Raw genomic sequence first — 17,578 nt, forward strand, 5'->3', positions numbered from 1 at the left:
GCATGGAGTAGACACAGGAGCATTTAGTAAATTGTTTTTACATTATCAGAATGAAGACTCTCATCATTATGAATTTCTGGAAGTGGAATTCAAGTTGGCAGTAAGGTAAGCAATTTGTTAGATGCAAGCTGGTAAGAAAAGAATAATAAATAATTGTTCTTGGGAATTCCTGTTTTTCTTTTCCTATCCAGTGGGTAATAGAAGTTTCTGTATTGCTGCTAATCTCTGAATTTTAATATTCCTTTTAAAACATTTTGTTTCCTGTTTTGCCTGCACCTGGACAGGTAGCTTTGTTTGGATCAGCATCTTTGGGCAATAAATAATCATACATTATGCTGTGTATAATGAGCTAGATTTCTTTATTATTGTTCTCAGATCCAATAATAATAATTTACAATAATTTAGCAAAGCTAGGAAAGGTGCATGATCATCCCCACATTTGCATTTGTGCAGGTAGCATGGAGCTTGCGCACAGAGGATAAAGCAGGGGAAGAGCAATAACAGGCCTACAGACCTCAACTGGGATAAAAATGGCCAAAATGTTTATTTACAACTGAATAGATTTAGCAGGGCATGGGGTTTGCATCCAGTTTCTGTCAACCCACCTATTGCCTGATATACCCACCCAGCCCATGTGCCAGGTGCGTATTGAGGGGAGGCAGCAGTCTTGGGTCCATCAAGTGTAAACTGTTCATGTGACCCTTCCTGGACTCTGGGTGCAGCTTGGTTGGGTCTTGAAGTCACCCCCCAGATCCCTTAAAGAAAAACCCCCATATGAAGTGGGGAGCCCCAAACCACTTCCCCTTAAAATGGATCCAGCCCAATGCCACAACTGCCCCCAAAATTGTGCCTTGAAAACAACAAGGATGAACAATATGCCAAATGAAGATAATTAATGACCCTTTTCTTGGGATGTGTTGACCCTAAAACTAATTTAGCTATAGGAAGATGAAACCCCTGCACTGCTGCTCCAATTGTTTCTGCAGGGAAAATTCCTTTGCAGCCCTGTCAACTGGTGGCTAACTCCATCTGTAGCCATATCCTGGTGTGGGTGGGGAAGTTGTGTGAGCACTGCTGCAGTGGCTTGAGCTTCTATTTATAGCCCATGAGTGTACCAGAGGCCCCACCCCTCCAGAGAAGCAAGCTGTCTTGTGATTTGGCCCTCCTGGGAATAGGCCCGAGCCAGCCAATCATGGTTCTGGCAGTCTGCCATAGGTGGCTGTGGGATTTGCCAACCTGCCTCTGCTCTCTGTATCAACACTAACTGGGCTCTCAGGTAAGCTGGGAACCTTTCCATTTGGTTAGGTTTTGGTCATATTTGGCCAGCAGAAGACATTAGTTTTTTGATAATCTCAGGATATCATTTCAAATGGACCAATGGCAGCATTTTTAACTAACCAGGGCCTTTTTAGGAGTGGGACCCACTTTGTAGACAAATTCCCCCTCCCAAGGGAGGTTCATCAGATCCTGATATTTTTTCCTTTTAGGCATTTGACCAAAACATGGCAGTTCGAGAAGGCTTTTTGATGAGTTCCCTTGGGTTTGTTATCATAGTGCTGTACCTTTGTGATTAATGTTGTTGGTATTTATTATTTTACATTTTATATTGGTCTTCTTTTATGTCTTGTCTTATCTTTTAGTATGTGAGCCACTTTGAATTCACCATGTGAAAAGAGAAGGATATAAATTAGTGAATGAATAAAAAATTTCAAAAAGTTTTTTTCTTGCGACTCCATATGATAGCACATGAAAACCATTGTGATTTGCCTAACTCTACTCCACTTCTGGTTTATAGAGCAGAATTCTCAGCTGCTCATACATTTGCATTCCCATGTGATATATTTATGTTAATAACTGAAATAATATATTTTAAGAACTTAGAGAACCAATTATTTTTGATCAGTCACTTCCAAAACCTTATTTATACAATATCAATTACTCTGCCAGGCTCAGTCTTATCTGGGTTTTTCCTTTTTTCTTTGCCTTTCAGTTCAGGAACTCCTGAGCAACTTGTTTCCAATGGTGTCTTAGTGGTGAGATTTCTTTGCATTTGAGTTTATTGCGATTATTATTCTATATTCTATCTTGTTGTGGGTGCTTCTCCATAGGAAAGACAATGCTCTGGGATTCCATGTAGTATGAGGAGAAAGAAAGAAAGTGCCATTAAATAACTGTCATGGTTGCTTTGGCTGTAGAAATACTTAGTGACCTAGTTTGGACGATCACTGTGGCTTAAATAAGCAACAGCTAGGTGTGGTGTGTGCCAGTGCATGCCAGGTGTCTTGAATATTCAAGCCATGACTGCAACTTATCATGTCATCTGAACTTGGCGGAGGTAAGTTGTGCGAGGGTTAAACAACCCTCACATAACCCCAGGCCATGGGTTATGCAAGGGTTCTTTAACCCTTGCAGAACCCACCCCCTCTGGGTTTGGATGACACAACAAGCTGTGGTAACAGCTTGAATATTCAGAATGGCTGCCCGCCCATGCTGCAGCCCATTGTTGCTTAAATAACCCATGGTGGGCTGTTTGGTCATGTGAACTGGCCTAGTATTTTCTTTTGAACATCCAGATGTGCAGTGGCTTGCATTACTGAACTTTTTGTTTTCAAAGGCTCGTGAGCTTTCCATCTTGGATGTAAAGGTGAACAAGGAGGAGAATGAGAAGCTTTTGAAAGGTTAGTCTTTCTCTTTGACATATAGCCAGCTAAAGTGTTACTAGCCTGTTTTTACCTGCATACTGTTTACTATGGCTGCAACCCTTGATTGATTAATCAGATTAATTTAACAACTTTTAATTTACTAAAAAGTCAATTATTGGGCAGGATATTTAAAAAGTTAATTATTTTTAATATAGTAGTTTATAAATAATGTAGAAGTCAGGCATCATCTTGGAAGAGAAGTACTTATACAGAGGTATAAGGACTTATATTGAAAACAATTAATTTTTTTTTTTTTAAGTGTGCCTAATCACTGCCTTCTTAGGGTGCAGTCCTATGGGGATAGGCAGCCACTGCAACACATAGAGGCACCATATAAAAATAAGGGAAGTATGCTTCTCTCTTCAAAACTATGCACATTCATGCCCATTTAATCAATTAAAACTGTTGATTCATTGGCTAAGATTTCTGTTAGCAAGGTGATCCCCCTACTCCTTTCACCTAATTTATAATGATTTTTTTTTAGAGGAAAAGGGAGGAAATGCTGACAGCTGGCATGATTTTATAAAGAAGAATCAATGCTAAATTAGAACTGAAATGAATTTGGGGGATTGGACTTGGTGGTCTTATAGGCCCCTTCCAACCCTACTATTCTATGATTCTTAACAGTCTCCTCTGCAGATTTTGATGTCAAGTACTTGCCAACTATTCTCTAAAGGTTCAAATATTTGCTTAAAAAGTGGAGCTGTGTGTTACCTTGATGCACATAGGCTTCTGAACCCATGGTCCTTGAGTCAACGCAAATACAGTAGGAATATTTCTAAAGGAGAATTCGTAGGCAAGAGGAAGTTGCTTAATTTTCCCTGTCCACACTAGTTCTGTCCTGCAAATGGTGCTTTCCCCCCCGTACTGGTTTCCCCAGCACTTATATCAAATGTTTGAGCATGTCGGACCAGAAAGGCTCTGTGTGAGGCTTTGGAAGAGGAGTAATGGATTGACACAGGCAGTGAAAAGATTAGGTGCCTTTCTCTTGCCCACTGCATTGACCTTATGAGGCAAATGCAAGGTTGATTTGATATATCTATATTTGATTTCCAATTATATTTGATTTCAATATTGTATATTTTGCAATATTTAATACTTGGCGTGCAACAGTATTTGGTATTAGGCAGAATTTGATAATTGATTTCTAGTGGTATTTCGTAGCTGGCTGAACCTGATAGTTGGTATTCAGGGCTAACCACTCTAAAGCACTCGAGTGGTAAGGTAAACATTTTCAATATGAGATTTGAAATTTCATATTCAAATAACGAATGGTGAAATGTGTATATTTGGTGGATTTTGGATATTTGACTGTTAAGCCAGACCAACCTCATTCCTTAATGGGTAAAATTAACAGCTTAGCAGACAGAAGAACACAGTTTATTTATTGATATAAAATATGTATGGGTCGCCTTTCAGGGCAGGAGCCCTCCTAAGGTGGTGTGCAACATTAAATTGCATATAATAGAAATTATAATAAAAAACAGATAAGATGATAAAAGCAGCAAAAGTTCCACAACAACAAAAATCAGCATAACCTACAACACAATCGCAGCTGTAACCCAGTCTAACAAAACATAATCGGGGAAGGCCAGAGTAAAGTAGTAAGTCTTCAGGGCCCACTTAAAAGCTTGCAATGATGGGGCATGGTGGACCCCTGATGGCAACTTATTCCAGAGGTGTGGGGCCACTTTAGAAAAGGCCCTCGCTTATTACTCACCCACCTAACTGCCCTTACAGGTGGGCAAGTGAGAAAGGCTTCTCTTGCCAATTTTAAAATCAGTCAGGCTGATAAGGGTGAAGGCGGTCCTTTAAGTAATTTGGGCCCAACCTGTTGAAGGCTTTAAAGATGAAAATCATTAAAAGATTTAATGAGCTTCCGTCGTGCATTAAAAACGTGGTTGTTCAGGCAGGCATTTGGGGTGGGTTAGGGTATTTTAGAAAATGTTTTTACTGTAGAATTTTATTGTTTTAAACTGTTTTATTGTATGTTGTACATCGCTCAGAGTGGCTGGGTGACCGGCCAGATGGGCAATTAATAAATTTAATAATAATAATAATAATAACCAGCACTTTAAATTGGGCTCAGAAACACACTGGTAACCAGTCTGGCTGGCGCAGTATAGGCATTATATGATCTGATCGCCTCGTCCCCACCAGCACTCGGGCAGCCGCATTCTGGCAGCGGAAGTTTCTAGACTGACTTCAAAGGCAGTCCCATGTACAGGGCATTTCAGTAGTCCAGCCTGGACATCACTATCATGTGGATCACTGTGGCAAGGTCTGTCCTCTCCAGATAGGGCCGCAGCTGGTGTACCAGCCTAAGCTGGTAAAAAGCACTCCTGGACACTGCAGCCACTAGGCTTCCTCAGTTAGTGCAGATTCCCAGAGAACTCCCAGACTATGCACTTGGTCTTTTACGGGGAGTGCAACCCCATCCAAGACCAGTTGTAAGCCTCCATTCAGAGTAGTTAGTTTCCCAGCACACAGTACCTCCATCTTGTCTGGATTAAGTTTCAGCTTGTTTGCTCTCATCCATCCCAAAAGAGCCTCCAGACAGTGGTTCAGGAGTTCCACAGCCTCCCTGGGATGTGTAGATGGAAACAAGAGGTAGAGCTGAGTATCATCCGCATACTGATGTCACTTCAGCCCAAACCTCTGGATGACTTCCCCCAGTGGTTTCATGTGGATGTTAAAAGTTGATAGATTTTATTATCTCAGTAGATACTAGTCACCCTCAGTGTATATAGTCTGTATATAATATACCTGGCTTTTGACCTAGTCCAACTGTGCTTAGACTAAAGTTTCTTATAAGTATGCATTTAGCTGAACAGCCACAGGCAAAGGAACAGTACTTAATATATGTATATTGGATTGGAACGAGGTATGCATCAGGATTCTGTAGGAACCTGGTCAAATAAAGGAGACAGTGGATGGTGTTTTAAAGTTAATTTATGAATTAAAAAATAACAAGTCTCCACAGGGGATAGTATTTACACACAACTTCTTAAGGAACATAAATATGTAACTTAACAATTTAAAATATTATTTTTTAGCCATGAAAAATGTTGTGCTTACCGTGCAAGAGTCCTATGAAGGAACACAGAAGACAACTGAAGATTTAGATTCCTTCCGCTTTCATTGCATAAAGAGCTGGGAACCAGTATTAAAAATTAAGCTTCAGGTAATGGCCACCGTCAGTTATTATGTGCCACAGGTAGTATTAGGAAAATAAAAGAAATGCACTGGATCCTACCCCTTTCCCATGCTCCATTCCTTCTGTCTCACATCAGGTTCAAGTGCTGCACCAGATGTTCAAGGGACAGTTCCATATTGTCCTGGCTCCTTGCAACCACAACTCTACCTCGTCCCCACTCCCGTTGACTGCTTTAACTGAAGGAGTTCTAACAACTTCCAAATCCAACGTGGCTATTTGCAAAAGCAACTAATCTTTGTGTGCCCACAAACATTCCAGATACACACATCTGGTCCAGTCACCTGGGCTTGTGCAGCCTCTGTAATCTCCCCCCCCCCCACACATTTATCCCACTGTACTGGTCACTGTAGGTCTCCCTTTGGTTCTGATTTCATAGTGGTTATATGTGCACATAACACCAGGCCCAAGACTTCCTGCATTGTTGTACTGAAAGCCTCCCTTGCACTTCCACTTGTACTCATAATTTCTGAAAATCCAAAAGGTCTTGATCCTAAATTCTGTATTCACTGTCCTTGCTACTTGTTCAGCTAGCAAACTTGTCTGTAATTGGCACAGTAGCCAAAGTGTGATCTGCTTTGATCTAGCAGTTCAGATGGTATAGAGCTTATAAAGGTCCAAGAAGCCATGAAATCAAACAATGCCATTTGTAATAGACCTGTGCAATATTGCAAAGTGATTTGTTATGATTCAGCCCAAATCAAATTCTTGGCAGTTTAAGCATTGCTTTAAGCAGTGCTGGCTAAGGAATGCTGGGAGTTGTAGGACTTTTTTCTGGCTAAACATGCTTAGGATTGCGCCCTAAATGAAGGGTCATGGATCAGAACAAAGGCGAATCCACGTGAACAGATTTAGAAATGACTCTGGGACAAAGAGATGGCAGTTCAGCTGTGTTCAGGCTGCAGTGCAAATGCTAAGGGTGCCTTTGTTTCCCTGTACTCATTTGAGGACTGAGTTGTTGTGAACCTCCCAAAGAGCATTGGCTATTGGGCGGTATAGAAATGTAATAAATAAATAAATGAAAGAATGAATGAATGACTGTCTGAAAGGCAGGTTAAAAATAAAGTGAAATTAATAAAAAGATCTTTATCAGAGATCTCCATTTTTCAATGTATCTTCTATGCCTTATGTGTTCCGGTGAATATTATGTTTTTCTTTCTTCCCCAGAGTGTTTTAAGTAAGGAGGAGAATGATTCAGATTACCCTTTCATTCTGCCTTTGAAATTACTTCCGGTGGGACAGCAAGTCAAAGTAGGCCTGCCAGTGGAGGAGGCAAGTACTGCTTCTTTTAGCCTGTCTTCACCCTTTCTTGAACACTGGTAAACCGTGATATAATAACCACAACATAACATCTATGATTGTTCAAATTAAATCCTGAAGCAATCAATAAATGAGTAACACAGCCTTTCAGCTTTCTATAAACCAAATGTAAATGTTGCCCTATTTCATAAGTGCGGGCTAAGACCAGGTCTGAAATATTAAATAGCATGATGAAGCTCACAATATGCATGGTGGTTGTCATATGATGGAAGAATGGGTGAGAAAGAGTGTCATATATGGCAAATATATATATCAGTGAAGCTAGGGAATTTTTGTTGTTTATTTGGTCAGTCGCTTCCGACTCTTCGTGACTTCATGGACCAGCCCACGCCAGAGCTTCCTGTTGGCCATCGCCACCCCCAGCTCTCCCAAGGTCAAGTCCATCACCTCCAGAATATCATCCATAAGCTAGGGAATAGGTTCAGATATTTCAGTGATGTTCTAACTTAAATGAGTAAACTTCCTAATGAAATCCATTATGCTTAGGCTGATGGAGTATCCAAAGATTGCCAGCACGGTAGTGCAAATTGTTGAATCAGCAAACATTGACTTTGTTACTTTGCAATATTCAAACCTGTAGCAAACTTTTATCATGTAGGTTTAGTCAGTCATTCAGTGGGCACATGGGACAGCATGAATCTCATAATTTATTAGGTAGTGTGCATGGTTGCCTGATCAAAACTTCAGTAATAGAGAGCACTGGTAGTTTAAAGACATGAATAGTATTTTCTGATTTGACATGATTACTACGAAAATGTCACTTTTTAACTAACACTTGATGCTTGCATTCTTGCTCTTTTCAGTCTCACTACAACCCTGTGAGGAAGACTGTTGTTGGTCTCATTTTACCGATGGGGAGAACTGCAGCTGTGATTTGCGCAGATCCACCCACTGAGGGCATTTCTACACCGGCCTAAAATCCTGCATTTAAAAAAGGGCTTTCTGCTTCCGTTTTAAATGCAGGATCACAATGACTCCCTTTTTCACCTGCTTCCTTTCCCCCCTCTCCTTGCCGCCTCCTTCTCCCCTGTAGCTGAGTCTTCCATTATCTCTCATTGATCTCCTCTTCTTGCCGCTTTAAGTCTTTTCATGGAGGAAACTGAAGTGGAACACAATGGGGTAATTCAATGGCTCATTATCTGCGATCAATTTAAAAATGGAACAAAGGGCATTTAGTGCAGGAGATGCCTGGGATGATCACTGTGTCATGTAAAGAGCCCGCAAACTTCCGTGAAGGAGCAATCTGAATCGCAGGATAAAAGCTCTGTGAGAAGGAGCCCTGAGTTTGTGCGTAAGGTAGGCCTTGAGCACAGGTTTCTTAGGTGCAAGCTTACTTCTTTATCCACAGAGCAGTGCTTTTCAGCCAGTGGTACTTCGTGAATACCACCAATTGAAAAACATTGCACCAGAACACACTTGTTCTGATGGCATAGAGCAGCTTCAGGTGTTTGACAAGCACCAGTGTGGCTCCTGAGCTTGCGTTTCCTAGTTCTGCACATTTATGTGAAGCCTGAAATGAAATTTGGGTACGCATCTTCTTGAGGGGGAGATGAATAAGTTCCACATATGGGGAGAGTCCTTGCCTTTCTCCATGAGAAGGTGCCTGGGCCCCCGCTTCCATTGTTACATCAAAACATGAAAGCAAGAGGTACAAGCTCCATTTATTTAACATCCAAAGCCAGTCTCACTTCGGCCTACTGCAATTCTTTCATAGGGTCAGCACAGCCCACTGCTGACTGAAAAGAATCAATAAACCTGTTCCACTCTTGTTTCCTGCCAAGTAGCAGAATGTTCCCTCTCACTAGTTAGGGAGTTGCATCGTGGAAGCTTTATTCTGGCTTCAAGACATGATGGATCACAAAAATGATTCTAAGAAGGAAGAAAGGTGTTGAGGATACACAAGAGTTCCTGAAAGGCAAGCAGAGCAAGTGTATTTGTCCTGATCTTTCTGAATATCAGTCTGAAACCACTATTGAGAAAGAAAAGTCATAAAAACGAATTAAGAAGCAAAACGATTTCACACCCCTTTGTTTGACCCTTCAAACTTGAGATAGCCCTGGAATATGAGTTTACTTGCTTCCCCTTCCCTTGCCAAAACAACCTCCAGAAAGATCAGCAATGTAGGAAGTCAGATTCTGCAGTTGGACCTCAAGAACAGGAAAGTGAGCACCATCCAAGGGCTGCTTCACGTGTTCTGCATGTCTTACCAGAAAGGCGCTATCATGTAGAACAACACACACAAAATCCTAGTCCATTATGTGTGTCAGGCATGCATATCCGTGTATTTTATGCATACAGAAACATGCGTTATTGGGAAACTTTGGTCAGTCACAGCCTCCCAGCATGTATATCTGCAGTGAATCACATATGCCCAATTATTGTGCATGATTAACCACAATCAGATTTCACCCCTTTTTCCATGTGTCAGCTATCCTTAAGTGGGACATAGCACACCCTTTACACTTTATTTGTCCATTTTACATGTCTAATTTATTTGTCCTTTTATTTGTTCAGTGATGTTGTTTTCACACACATATTGTTTGGTTTCAGGGTGGGGCTTTGCAGTTGTACCTCCAGGTAATGGGCTGGTAAGATATTATCTTTCTCTTTAAAGTGCTCTTCCCTGGCACTGCTAACTTTGGAGCATGGATAAGGGAAGGGAACCTGTTTAAATAATAAATAGGAGTCTCTAAGAGTAATTGTAGAAATGTTGTGCATTTATATCGCTCCATTTTTTCAGTGCTTCCTATATTAAGCTCATACTTTATATTTGCATGCAGACAGGGGCTTTGCTAAAGATTCAAGAAATCTTAGGGCACAATCCTACGTATATTTAGACAGAAAAAAGTCCTATCAACTCTCAGCATGCCCCAGCCAGGCTGGCTGGGGCCCCATCTATATAGCACTGCTTTGACCCCCCACCCCGTCGCAACTGCGCAGCAATGCGGCTTCGAGTCGGCATGCCCTGCAATACACTTGCGATGTACTTTGTGCTTCCCTAAGAGACTCGCCGTGCTCTTTTTTTTTTGCCATTATACTGAAATGCGCATCTGTGCAGTCCCATGAGTGTGGGGGTGCAACATTTCAGTGGCTCTTTTATATTTGAGGGGCTCTGCTGTGTCCTTCTGACCCTGCTTTAGGTAAAAATTGGGTGTTTTGCGCTCCTTCATATCCGCACCATCACTTTGTCAGTTCCCCAGCCTGAGACTCTCGCGATGGTTCACACTCACAAGCGTGAACGCTACGTGCCTAGCCATCACTCCGAAATGGTGCCTGGAGCGATGTTGTTCCTCTCCCAAGATCCTCCCCAGCCCTTGGGTACTGAGTCCAAAAGCAATTGTTGCGAAGACACGAAGCTGCAAAAATGTGTGGAAGTGTGATTAAATAAATGAAAACGCTCCTCTGTGCCTCTGTAACTGCGTAGCTGTGAAGGGATGGGGGAGCAAAGGGGAATCACAGAGTGATGCAGGCACTACGCACACCTACAACACGCCCATGCGAAGTCAGTTCAGGAAGGAACAGACGGCCTGCAACCATGGGGGAACCCACAGCAAGCCCCCAAAATTGCAGTAAAACGACTCCTTGGAACTCCGCTTTTTCTAGGTGAAACCCCTGGATGGCTGTGAAGTCGCAACTACGTCATCTATCACAAGGGACCATGCCTTGCAGCCGCCCCGGAGTAAAAGCCCAGTGTAGATGGGGCCTGGGGCAATCTGGGAGTTGTAGGACTTTTTTTGGTCTAAACATACATAGGATTGTGCCCTTAGTCAACTGATTATATGAGTTTTAGTCAATTGATCAATTAATTAATCCATTTAAATTTGCATATCAGTGAAGAAATACTTCCGAAGTGAAAAGCATATGTACTTTGCTGTTAGATGACGCACATGTGTGTTGTAGCAGGAATCATTTTAGAAGAGGCACCTCTTCCTGTTTGTGACAGAAGAGGGAATTCCCCTCGTAAGGTGGTGCTATCTGCCATTTTTAATAAATACTTCTATTTAAATACATACACTATACATATATACCCATGGCTGTTCTCAAGGGTAGGCATGGTCGGGCACTACCCTTGAGTCCCCATTGGGTAGAGTCCCTTGGACTTGCTCCGCCTCTTCACCACTGCAACCTGCTTGTTCACCTGACTCTCACTTTGGCTCCGGCAACAGTAGCGGTGAGGAGGAGCAGTAGATTCCATTGGCTGTTTGCTTGCTCACCAGCTCTCTGCCTGTCAAGCATGCAAGTGGTAGTAATGATGACGGAGAGGATGAGGAGCAGTAGCAGTGAGACAAGGGCTATGCTGAGGGAGGGGCCCACTGAGGGTGTCTTGTCCATGGGCCCTCAGAAACCTGCAACTTGCACTCAATATATCTGCTGCCCAATTCATTAGGGCACCTTATTAGTTCGTTATTGGATTATTCTTCCCACCAGCATGTTGAATAGGCCAATTCAGAGATATTCCCCTCGCCCCATGGGTTGGCCCACTGGGTGGTGACATGACAATTAGGTAAGCATTTGCCTGTGTCCCCTGTCTGCAGGGAAAGACTCCATTCAATTGAATTGAGGTGTAGTTATGTACACTCCCAGTTATACAGCATTTCAAAGCCTGACACTCATTCCTTTGCAAATAATCCCTAGAAGACATGTGCCCTTCAAACATTCTCGATGTCTTATGTGTGGGAAAAATGGTTATTAAGGCAATACATCAATTTGTTTGTTTATTACATTTCTATACTGCCGAACAGCCGAGGCTCCTTGGGCAGTTCACAGCAATTAAAACCATACAATACAACGTGATAAAACGTAATATAAAACTTAAAAGCTTAGAAGTAGCATGTAAAACCAAGGTAAAACCCAACAGCAGTTACAGCCCAGGGAAAGCCTGGGTGAAAAGGTACATTTTTAGGAAGTATTTGAAATATGCTACATTTTCTGCCTCCTGAGCTGCACGGGGGAGGGTTTTCCAGAGGGTGGGTGCTGCTACAGAGAAGGCCTGCCATCGGGGTTCTTTATGGCGACATTCCTTTTGTTTTGGAATGACTAGTGAGGCCTTCTCTGATGATCTTCGATGTCACCTGGGTATATATAAGGGAAGGTGGTCTGCTAGATAATCTGGTCCCAAGTTGTTTAGGGCTTTGTATAAGAATAACATAATCTTGTATGTGGCTCGGAAGCTAATAGGTAGCCAATGCAGTTCTTTTAACACAAGTGTTATGTGAGCAGGGCTAAGTGTCCCAGTGAGCACTCTGCACTAGCTGCAGCTTCTGAACCACACACAAAAGTAGCCCCACATAGAGTGCATTGCAGTAGTCTAATTGTGAGTTTACCAGTGCATGGATCACCATGGCTAGGCTATCCCTATCCAGGAACAGGCATAGTTGGTGAACCAAGTGAAGTTGGTAATGGGCGCTCTGCGCCATTGAGGCCACCTGGGCCTCCAGTGACAAAGATGTATCCAGGAGTACCCCCAAACTATGGACCTGCTCCTTCAGAGGGAGTGCAACCCCATCCGGATAATGTCAGCCCTAAGATAATAAGCCTTCATAGAATAGTAGAATCATAGAACAGTAGTGTTGGAAGGGGCCTTGAGTGAGGGTCTGGTTTTTCTGGTTGTAAATGTGACCAAAGAGTCTTAGTTGTTAATTGAAACTTGTGTAATTGTAGTTTGTGTGAAAATGGTCTATCATCTGGTCCATGCTGGGACAATGACAAGGGTCTAGCTCTCTGTTCCAGGCCACAGAATCTTGATGTGCGTCTGGGATATGAACTTTCTCCTGATGAGCATGATTTCCTGCACAAAAGGAAGAAGGTTGTTGCTGATGTCTTGAACAAGCTTTTTTATCTGAGAAGAGGACTACTTGAGCATGAGGTCTGTGTGAGCATGATGATCTGCAGGACATCCAAAACGTTTGGTGACTCAGATGTCTGCATAAGTATGACAGCTGTTTACATAGCTGTTTACAAACAGATTTATTAACATAGATGTGCTCATAAGCCTATCTGTGAGCATGGATCACTAGATGTTTCATATAAGTGAGAACCTGAAAATGACAATGCAGCTGTCCTTCAAATTTGTTATCTTGTTTGAAATACATCCCTATGAACTTCTTTCTTTACAACTTATTTTGTGTCTAAATACATCCACAGATTCAGTGGTGTCCTATTCTCCTACAGAGAACCTTCTCACGTTTATATGATAAAACAGATGAGAGCCAGCATAGCTTAGGAGTACTGGATATAGACCAGAGAGATTTGGGAATGATAGCTATACCACATGTTGTGCTTGGTCAACCGACCTACTCAGTAAAGCCAGGGTGTGCCTCAGAGATGAATGAGATAAAGATTGCAGTACATTCTAAAATTTATTCTGGGGTTAAAGCAAAATTACCTTTCTCCCCACAGATTGTCATAACACAGATACCTATTAAGGTTGCAGATACTGATCCTTTTAATATACTCCCCCTCTGCCCTCCAACATAGTGTAAGAAAATTAATTCATTTTCTGATCAGTACGATTGTTTTGTAAGCAAATTGGAAAGCCAAGACTTTGAAAATCTTATCTAATTATTAGCCACATTAAAAAGAATCTTACAGTACAAGCCTATGCAGGTTTAGTTGGATGTAAACTCCATTGTGTTCAGCAGGGCTTACTTCTAGCTAATCGCGCATAGGATTGCAACCTTAATTTACCAGTGTTAGGTTTCCAATTACTTGATGCTTGTTAACTGCTTTGATGAGGTCTGGAACCAGCCAGAAAACTTATAAAGTAGTAATAAAGATGACAAGGGAGTCCCTTTAGAGTGCTCAAAGAGACCCTTTCCTTCTCTTGCCACTAAGTGAGTAACTACAACAGACTCACACACAGACATTTGGAATTAGGGCCAGGGCCAGTCTTAACATGAAGCACAGTGAAGCAGTTACCTGAACAGTAGATCCAGAGGTGATACCATATTCCTGTCTCTACTTTGTCTCTGTGTGTCATCCAGTCCAGAGTAGCAGTCTAAGGCCAACACTGCTTAGAGCTCAAGGGGCTTCTTAGGCAGAAGGGTTAACTTCCAGGTGGACATAGATTCAGGAGCCTCTCATTTTTGAAATTAAGCACTGTCATAAAAGGAATATGGGGTGAGGCTGTGGATGGCACTAGTCAAGAAATAGAAGCCAAATGGTGGTTATATCCACTTGGCTACTGTGCACTATATAATTTGTTTTTTTTTCATATTGTAATCCTCAGTATTCACATGCAGCCTGATCCTATATGCATGTTTACTTGGAAGCAAGTCCTACTGAGTTCAGTGGGACTTGTCCTAATAAATCTGTATAGGGTTTAGAGTGGCCAGATGCAAAAGAAGACAGAACTCCTGCGATGTGAATAGTTGTGTGCAAGAGGGAATTTCAGCAGGTGTAGCTATATTAAAAGTACAGGTCAGGAGCCCTGTCCTCTTTTTCATCTGGCCATCCTAATAGGATTGCAGCTTTAGATAACTTTTGCCATTTCATCTGATGAGCTTCTCTCTGCCAGGTAGGCTTACACTGTGCCAAATTACACATTTGTTCTGGGTACCGATATCAAATGATTTGCCTGGAGAGCTTACTGCTTGCTCAATGTTGGATGTTTGTTCTGGCATCAAATTCCATATGAACTAAATCAAATTATTTCATCAAGGCAGAGAGTATTTGCAGTTTTATCTTGTTTTAGGGACAGACTGGAATGGGAAACTTCCAATATTTCTCATTACTTTATAGTGAATTATATTGGTTATAGTAGCAGTGTGTGGTTTTATCTGGCTTTGTGGCTTGTGGACAGAAAGTAGGGCAGAATCTTAAAAATTATTGGTTCCATGATATCCTTGGAGTGGTTTTGACTACTCTGATAGTCTGAGCCTTAATTCCTTCCCAAATCTTGGATGTTTCCAAATTAGTTTTAGATTAGCCTAAACTAAGGCTAGTTTTGTAACCCATAGAAGTGGTAAACATGAAGTAAGATGGTAAATGGTTAGCTAAGATTTGTAGATCAAATTGGACAGAGTTTATTCACCCATCAGCCATTCATTTATGAGTGGACACTATATTTATTTGCTTTTATATAAATCATGAAATCACCCTTGGGAGAGCCAAATTGAGGGGTGATTTTTGTTTGTTTGAAAGTTCTCTCTTGGAATCCAAGGTTGTTTTGGTTGCTGAAGTCATCGCTTATATTTTGGGTGATGACACTGCTTATATTGTTAACAGATCCCAGTGGTAGCTGTTATGGCAACAGGAGGTGGAGTCAGAGCCATGTCAGCATTGTACGGCCACCTCTTAGCACTCCAGAAATTGAACCTTTTGGATTGTGTTTCATATATCACCACTGCTTCTGGATCAACATGGTAAGGATTTAGGAAATATATTACATTTAATTAGAATCCCAGCTATTCTGGGTACAGTCCAGAAAAAATATACATGAAAATCAATTCAATGCAGAGGTGAATTATTCCTCCTGTCTTTCAGCCCCCCCCCCCGCCCCAAGAGAGAGGCGAGTGCTGAAGGTAGGTGCTGTAGGAGAATTTATTAATACAATGAATTTGCCAACCCTTTCAGCAAGTGTCTTCATTAGGGGAAGCAGTTACAAGTACTCCGTTATCAAAATTTGTTTCCAAAGTGTCAACCAAAGCTAGGTCAGCTACGTTCTTTGAAACTGATTGGCCAGTTCTGTATTAATCAGTTCTTCTCTGGCACCTGCTTGAAGTTAACTCTGTTTTTGTTTTTTTGGGCACATGAATGGTACAGCAGGAGGAAGGGATATATCTAGGGATGGACGAAAGTCAAACTTACCTGATCCCGAAGCTTGCTTCGCGGTGGGGGGGAGGCGCTCCGTCCCTCCCCCTGAAATTCTGGGCAGCGGGGAGGTGCCCCGTCCCTCCCCGCCGAAATTCTGGCCGGGGGGGAGCGCCCCGTCTCTCCGGCCGCGAAACCTTGTCTCCTGCTCGGACACAAATGGCGGCGGCCATAGCCGCCGCCGTTTGCGTCCCTGGCCTGCAGTCAGCTGTGATAGGCTACGTAAATGTTTACGTAGCCTATCACGGCTGACTTTGATAAACAAAAAAACAAAAACGCGTACGCAAATGGCGGCGCCGTGGGCGCCACCATTTGTGTTCCTTATTTTGGCACGGGTAGTCTACATAAAGATTTACGTAGACTACGGCGAAAATAAGGACAACGCAAATAGCGTTGCCCTTATTTTCACCGTAGTCTACGTAAACGTTTACGTAGACTACCCGTGCCAAAATAAGGAACGCAAATGGCGGCACCCACGGCGCCGCCATTTGCGTACGCGCTTTTTTTGTTTTTGTTTTTCAAAGTCAGCCGTGATAGGCTATGTAAATCTTTACGTAGCCTATCACGTTTGTTTGTTTTGTTTTGTTTTTTACTTGGAAATGGCGGCGGAGGCAGCCGGTCAGTTGAAGGGCACATGCTTTGGATGCAGAAGGTCTTTGGTTCAGTCACTGGCATCTCCAGGTAGGGCTGGAAAAGACCCCTGACTGAAACTCTGGAGAGCCTCTGCCAGTCAGTGTCAACAATACTGGGCTAGATGGACCACTGGTCTGATGCAGTATAAGGCAGCTTCCTATGTTCCTATGGGAGGATTTAGCTCTCCTCATCTGTTTGTTCCTTTAAATGTAAAAATAGACCTCCCCAACCCCCGCTTGATATGTGAATGGGACAGATATGTAAATAAATACGCACGTCTCCTCTGTCATGTCTAATTTGGGCCCTAGCATATGCATGCATCTCCCACACTTTCTTTCAGGACAGAATCGGACCAGACCCATTAACACCGAACCTCCCCATATTCTCTCTCCAGGAGACTTTCCCTTATGATGCAGTATAACAAGTTCTGGGCTCCAAGATAGGCTCCAACAATGACTCTGTTTTATATCTGTGTTAGTTGATTCTGTACCATTTCTGCAAACACCTATAATGTTTATATGAAGGATAAATGTATGGTGAACACTACTAACAGACAAATCCTTATTTTGTTCAATGCTTCCCCTGCCCCCCCCCCCCCGCCTTAGGACTTTGACAAACTTGTACCAAAATATTGACTGGTCAAAAACAAATTTGGAAGAGTCCATCAAAGTAGCTAAAAGCCAGATGTTGAAGAGCAAGTGGGATATTATTTCCATTGAACAACTGAAGTATTATCATAAGGAGCTAGTTGAGAGGGTTAAAAAAGGGCACCGTCCATCTTTTACAGCTCTCTGGGCCCTTGTTCAAGAAGCCTTCTTACATGATAAAGTAGGTACCTGTTCTGTTGAAGAATTCCTGTTTATGTGTGCAGTATTTCCAGTCAGAGAAAAGAAGGGCT

At 42.3% G+C, this 17,578-nt stretch overlaps 1 protein-coding gene across 1 annotated transcript in view; it reads left to right on the forward strand.

Moving 5' to 3' along the window:
- Positions 1-17,578, forward strand: part of LOC146357381 (cytosolic phospholipase A2 beta-like) — a 55,494-nt gene that overhangs the window by 6,469 nt on the left and 31,447 nt on the right. The window contains exons 5-12 of the mRNA XM_084846791.1: positions 50-105; positions 1,991-2,033; positions 2,615-2,678; positions 5,759-5,886; positions 7,084-7,235; positions 12,898-13,102; positions 15,463-15,599; positions 17,286-17,508. Coding sequence (XP_084702917.1) covers positions 50-105; positions 1,991-2,033; positions 2,615-2,678; positions 5,759-5,886; positions 7,084-7,235; positions 12,898-13,102; positions 15,463-15,599; positions 17,286-17,508 — 1,008 coding nt within the window. The remainder of the gene's footprint in view (positions 1-49; positions 106-1,990; positions 2,034-2,614; positions 2,679-5,758; positions 5,887-7,083; positions 7,236-12,897; positions 13,103-15,462; positions 15,600-17,285; positions 17,509-17,578) is intronic.

The sequence above is a fragment of the Heloderma suspectum genome, chromosome 1 (genome assembly GCF_057233095.1).
Source record: "Heloderma suspectum isolate Gila_16-S chromosome 1, 16-S_ref, whole genome shotgun sequence".
NCBI classification, from domain to species: Eukaryota; Metazoa; Chordata; class Lepidosauria; order Squamata; family Helodermatidae; genus Heloderma; species Heloderma suspectum.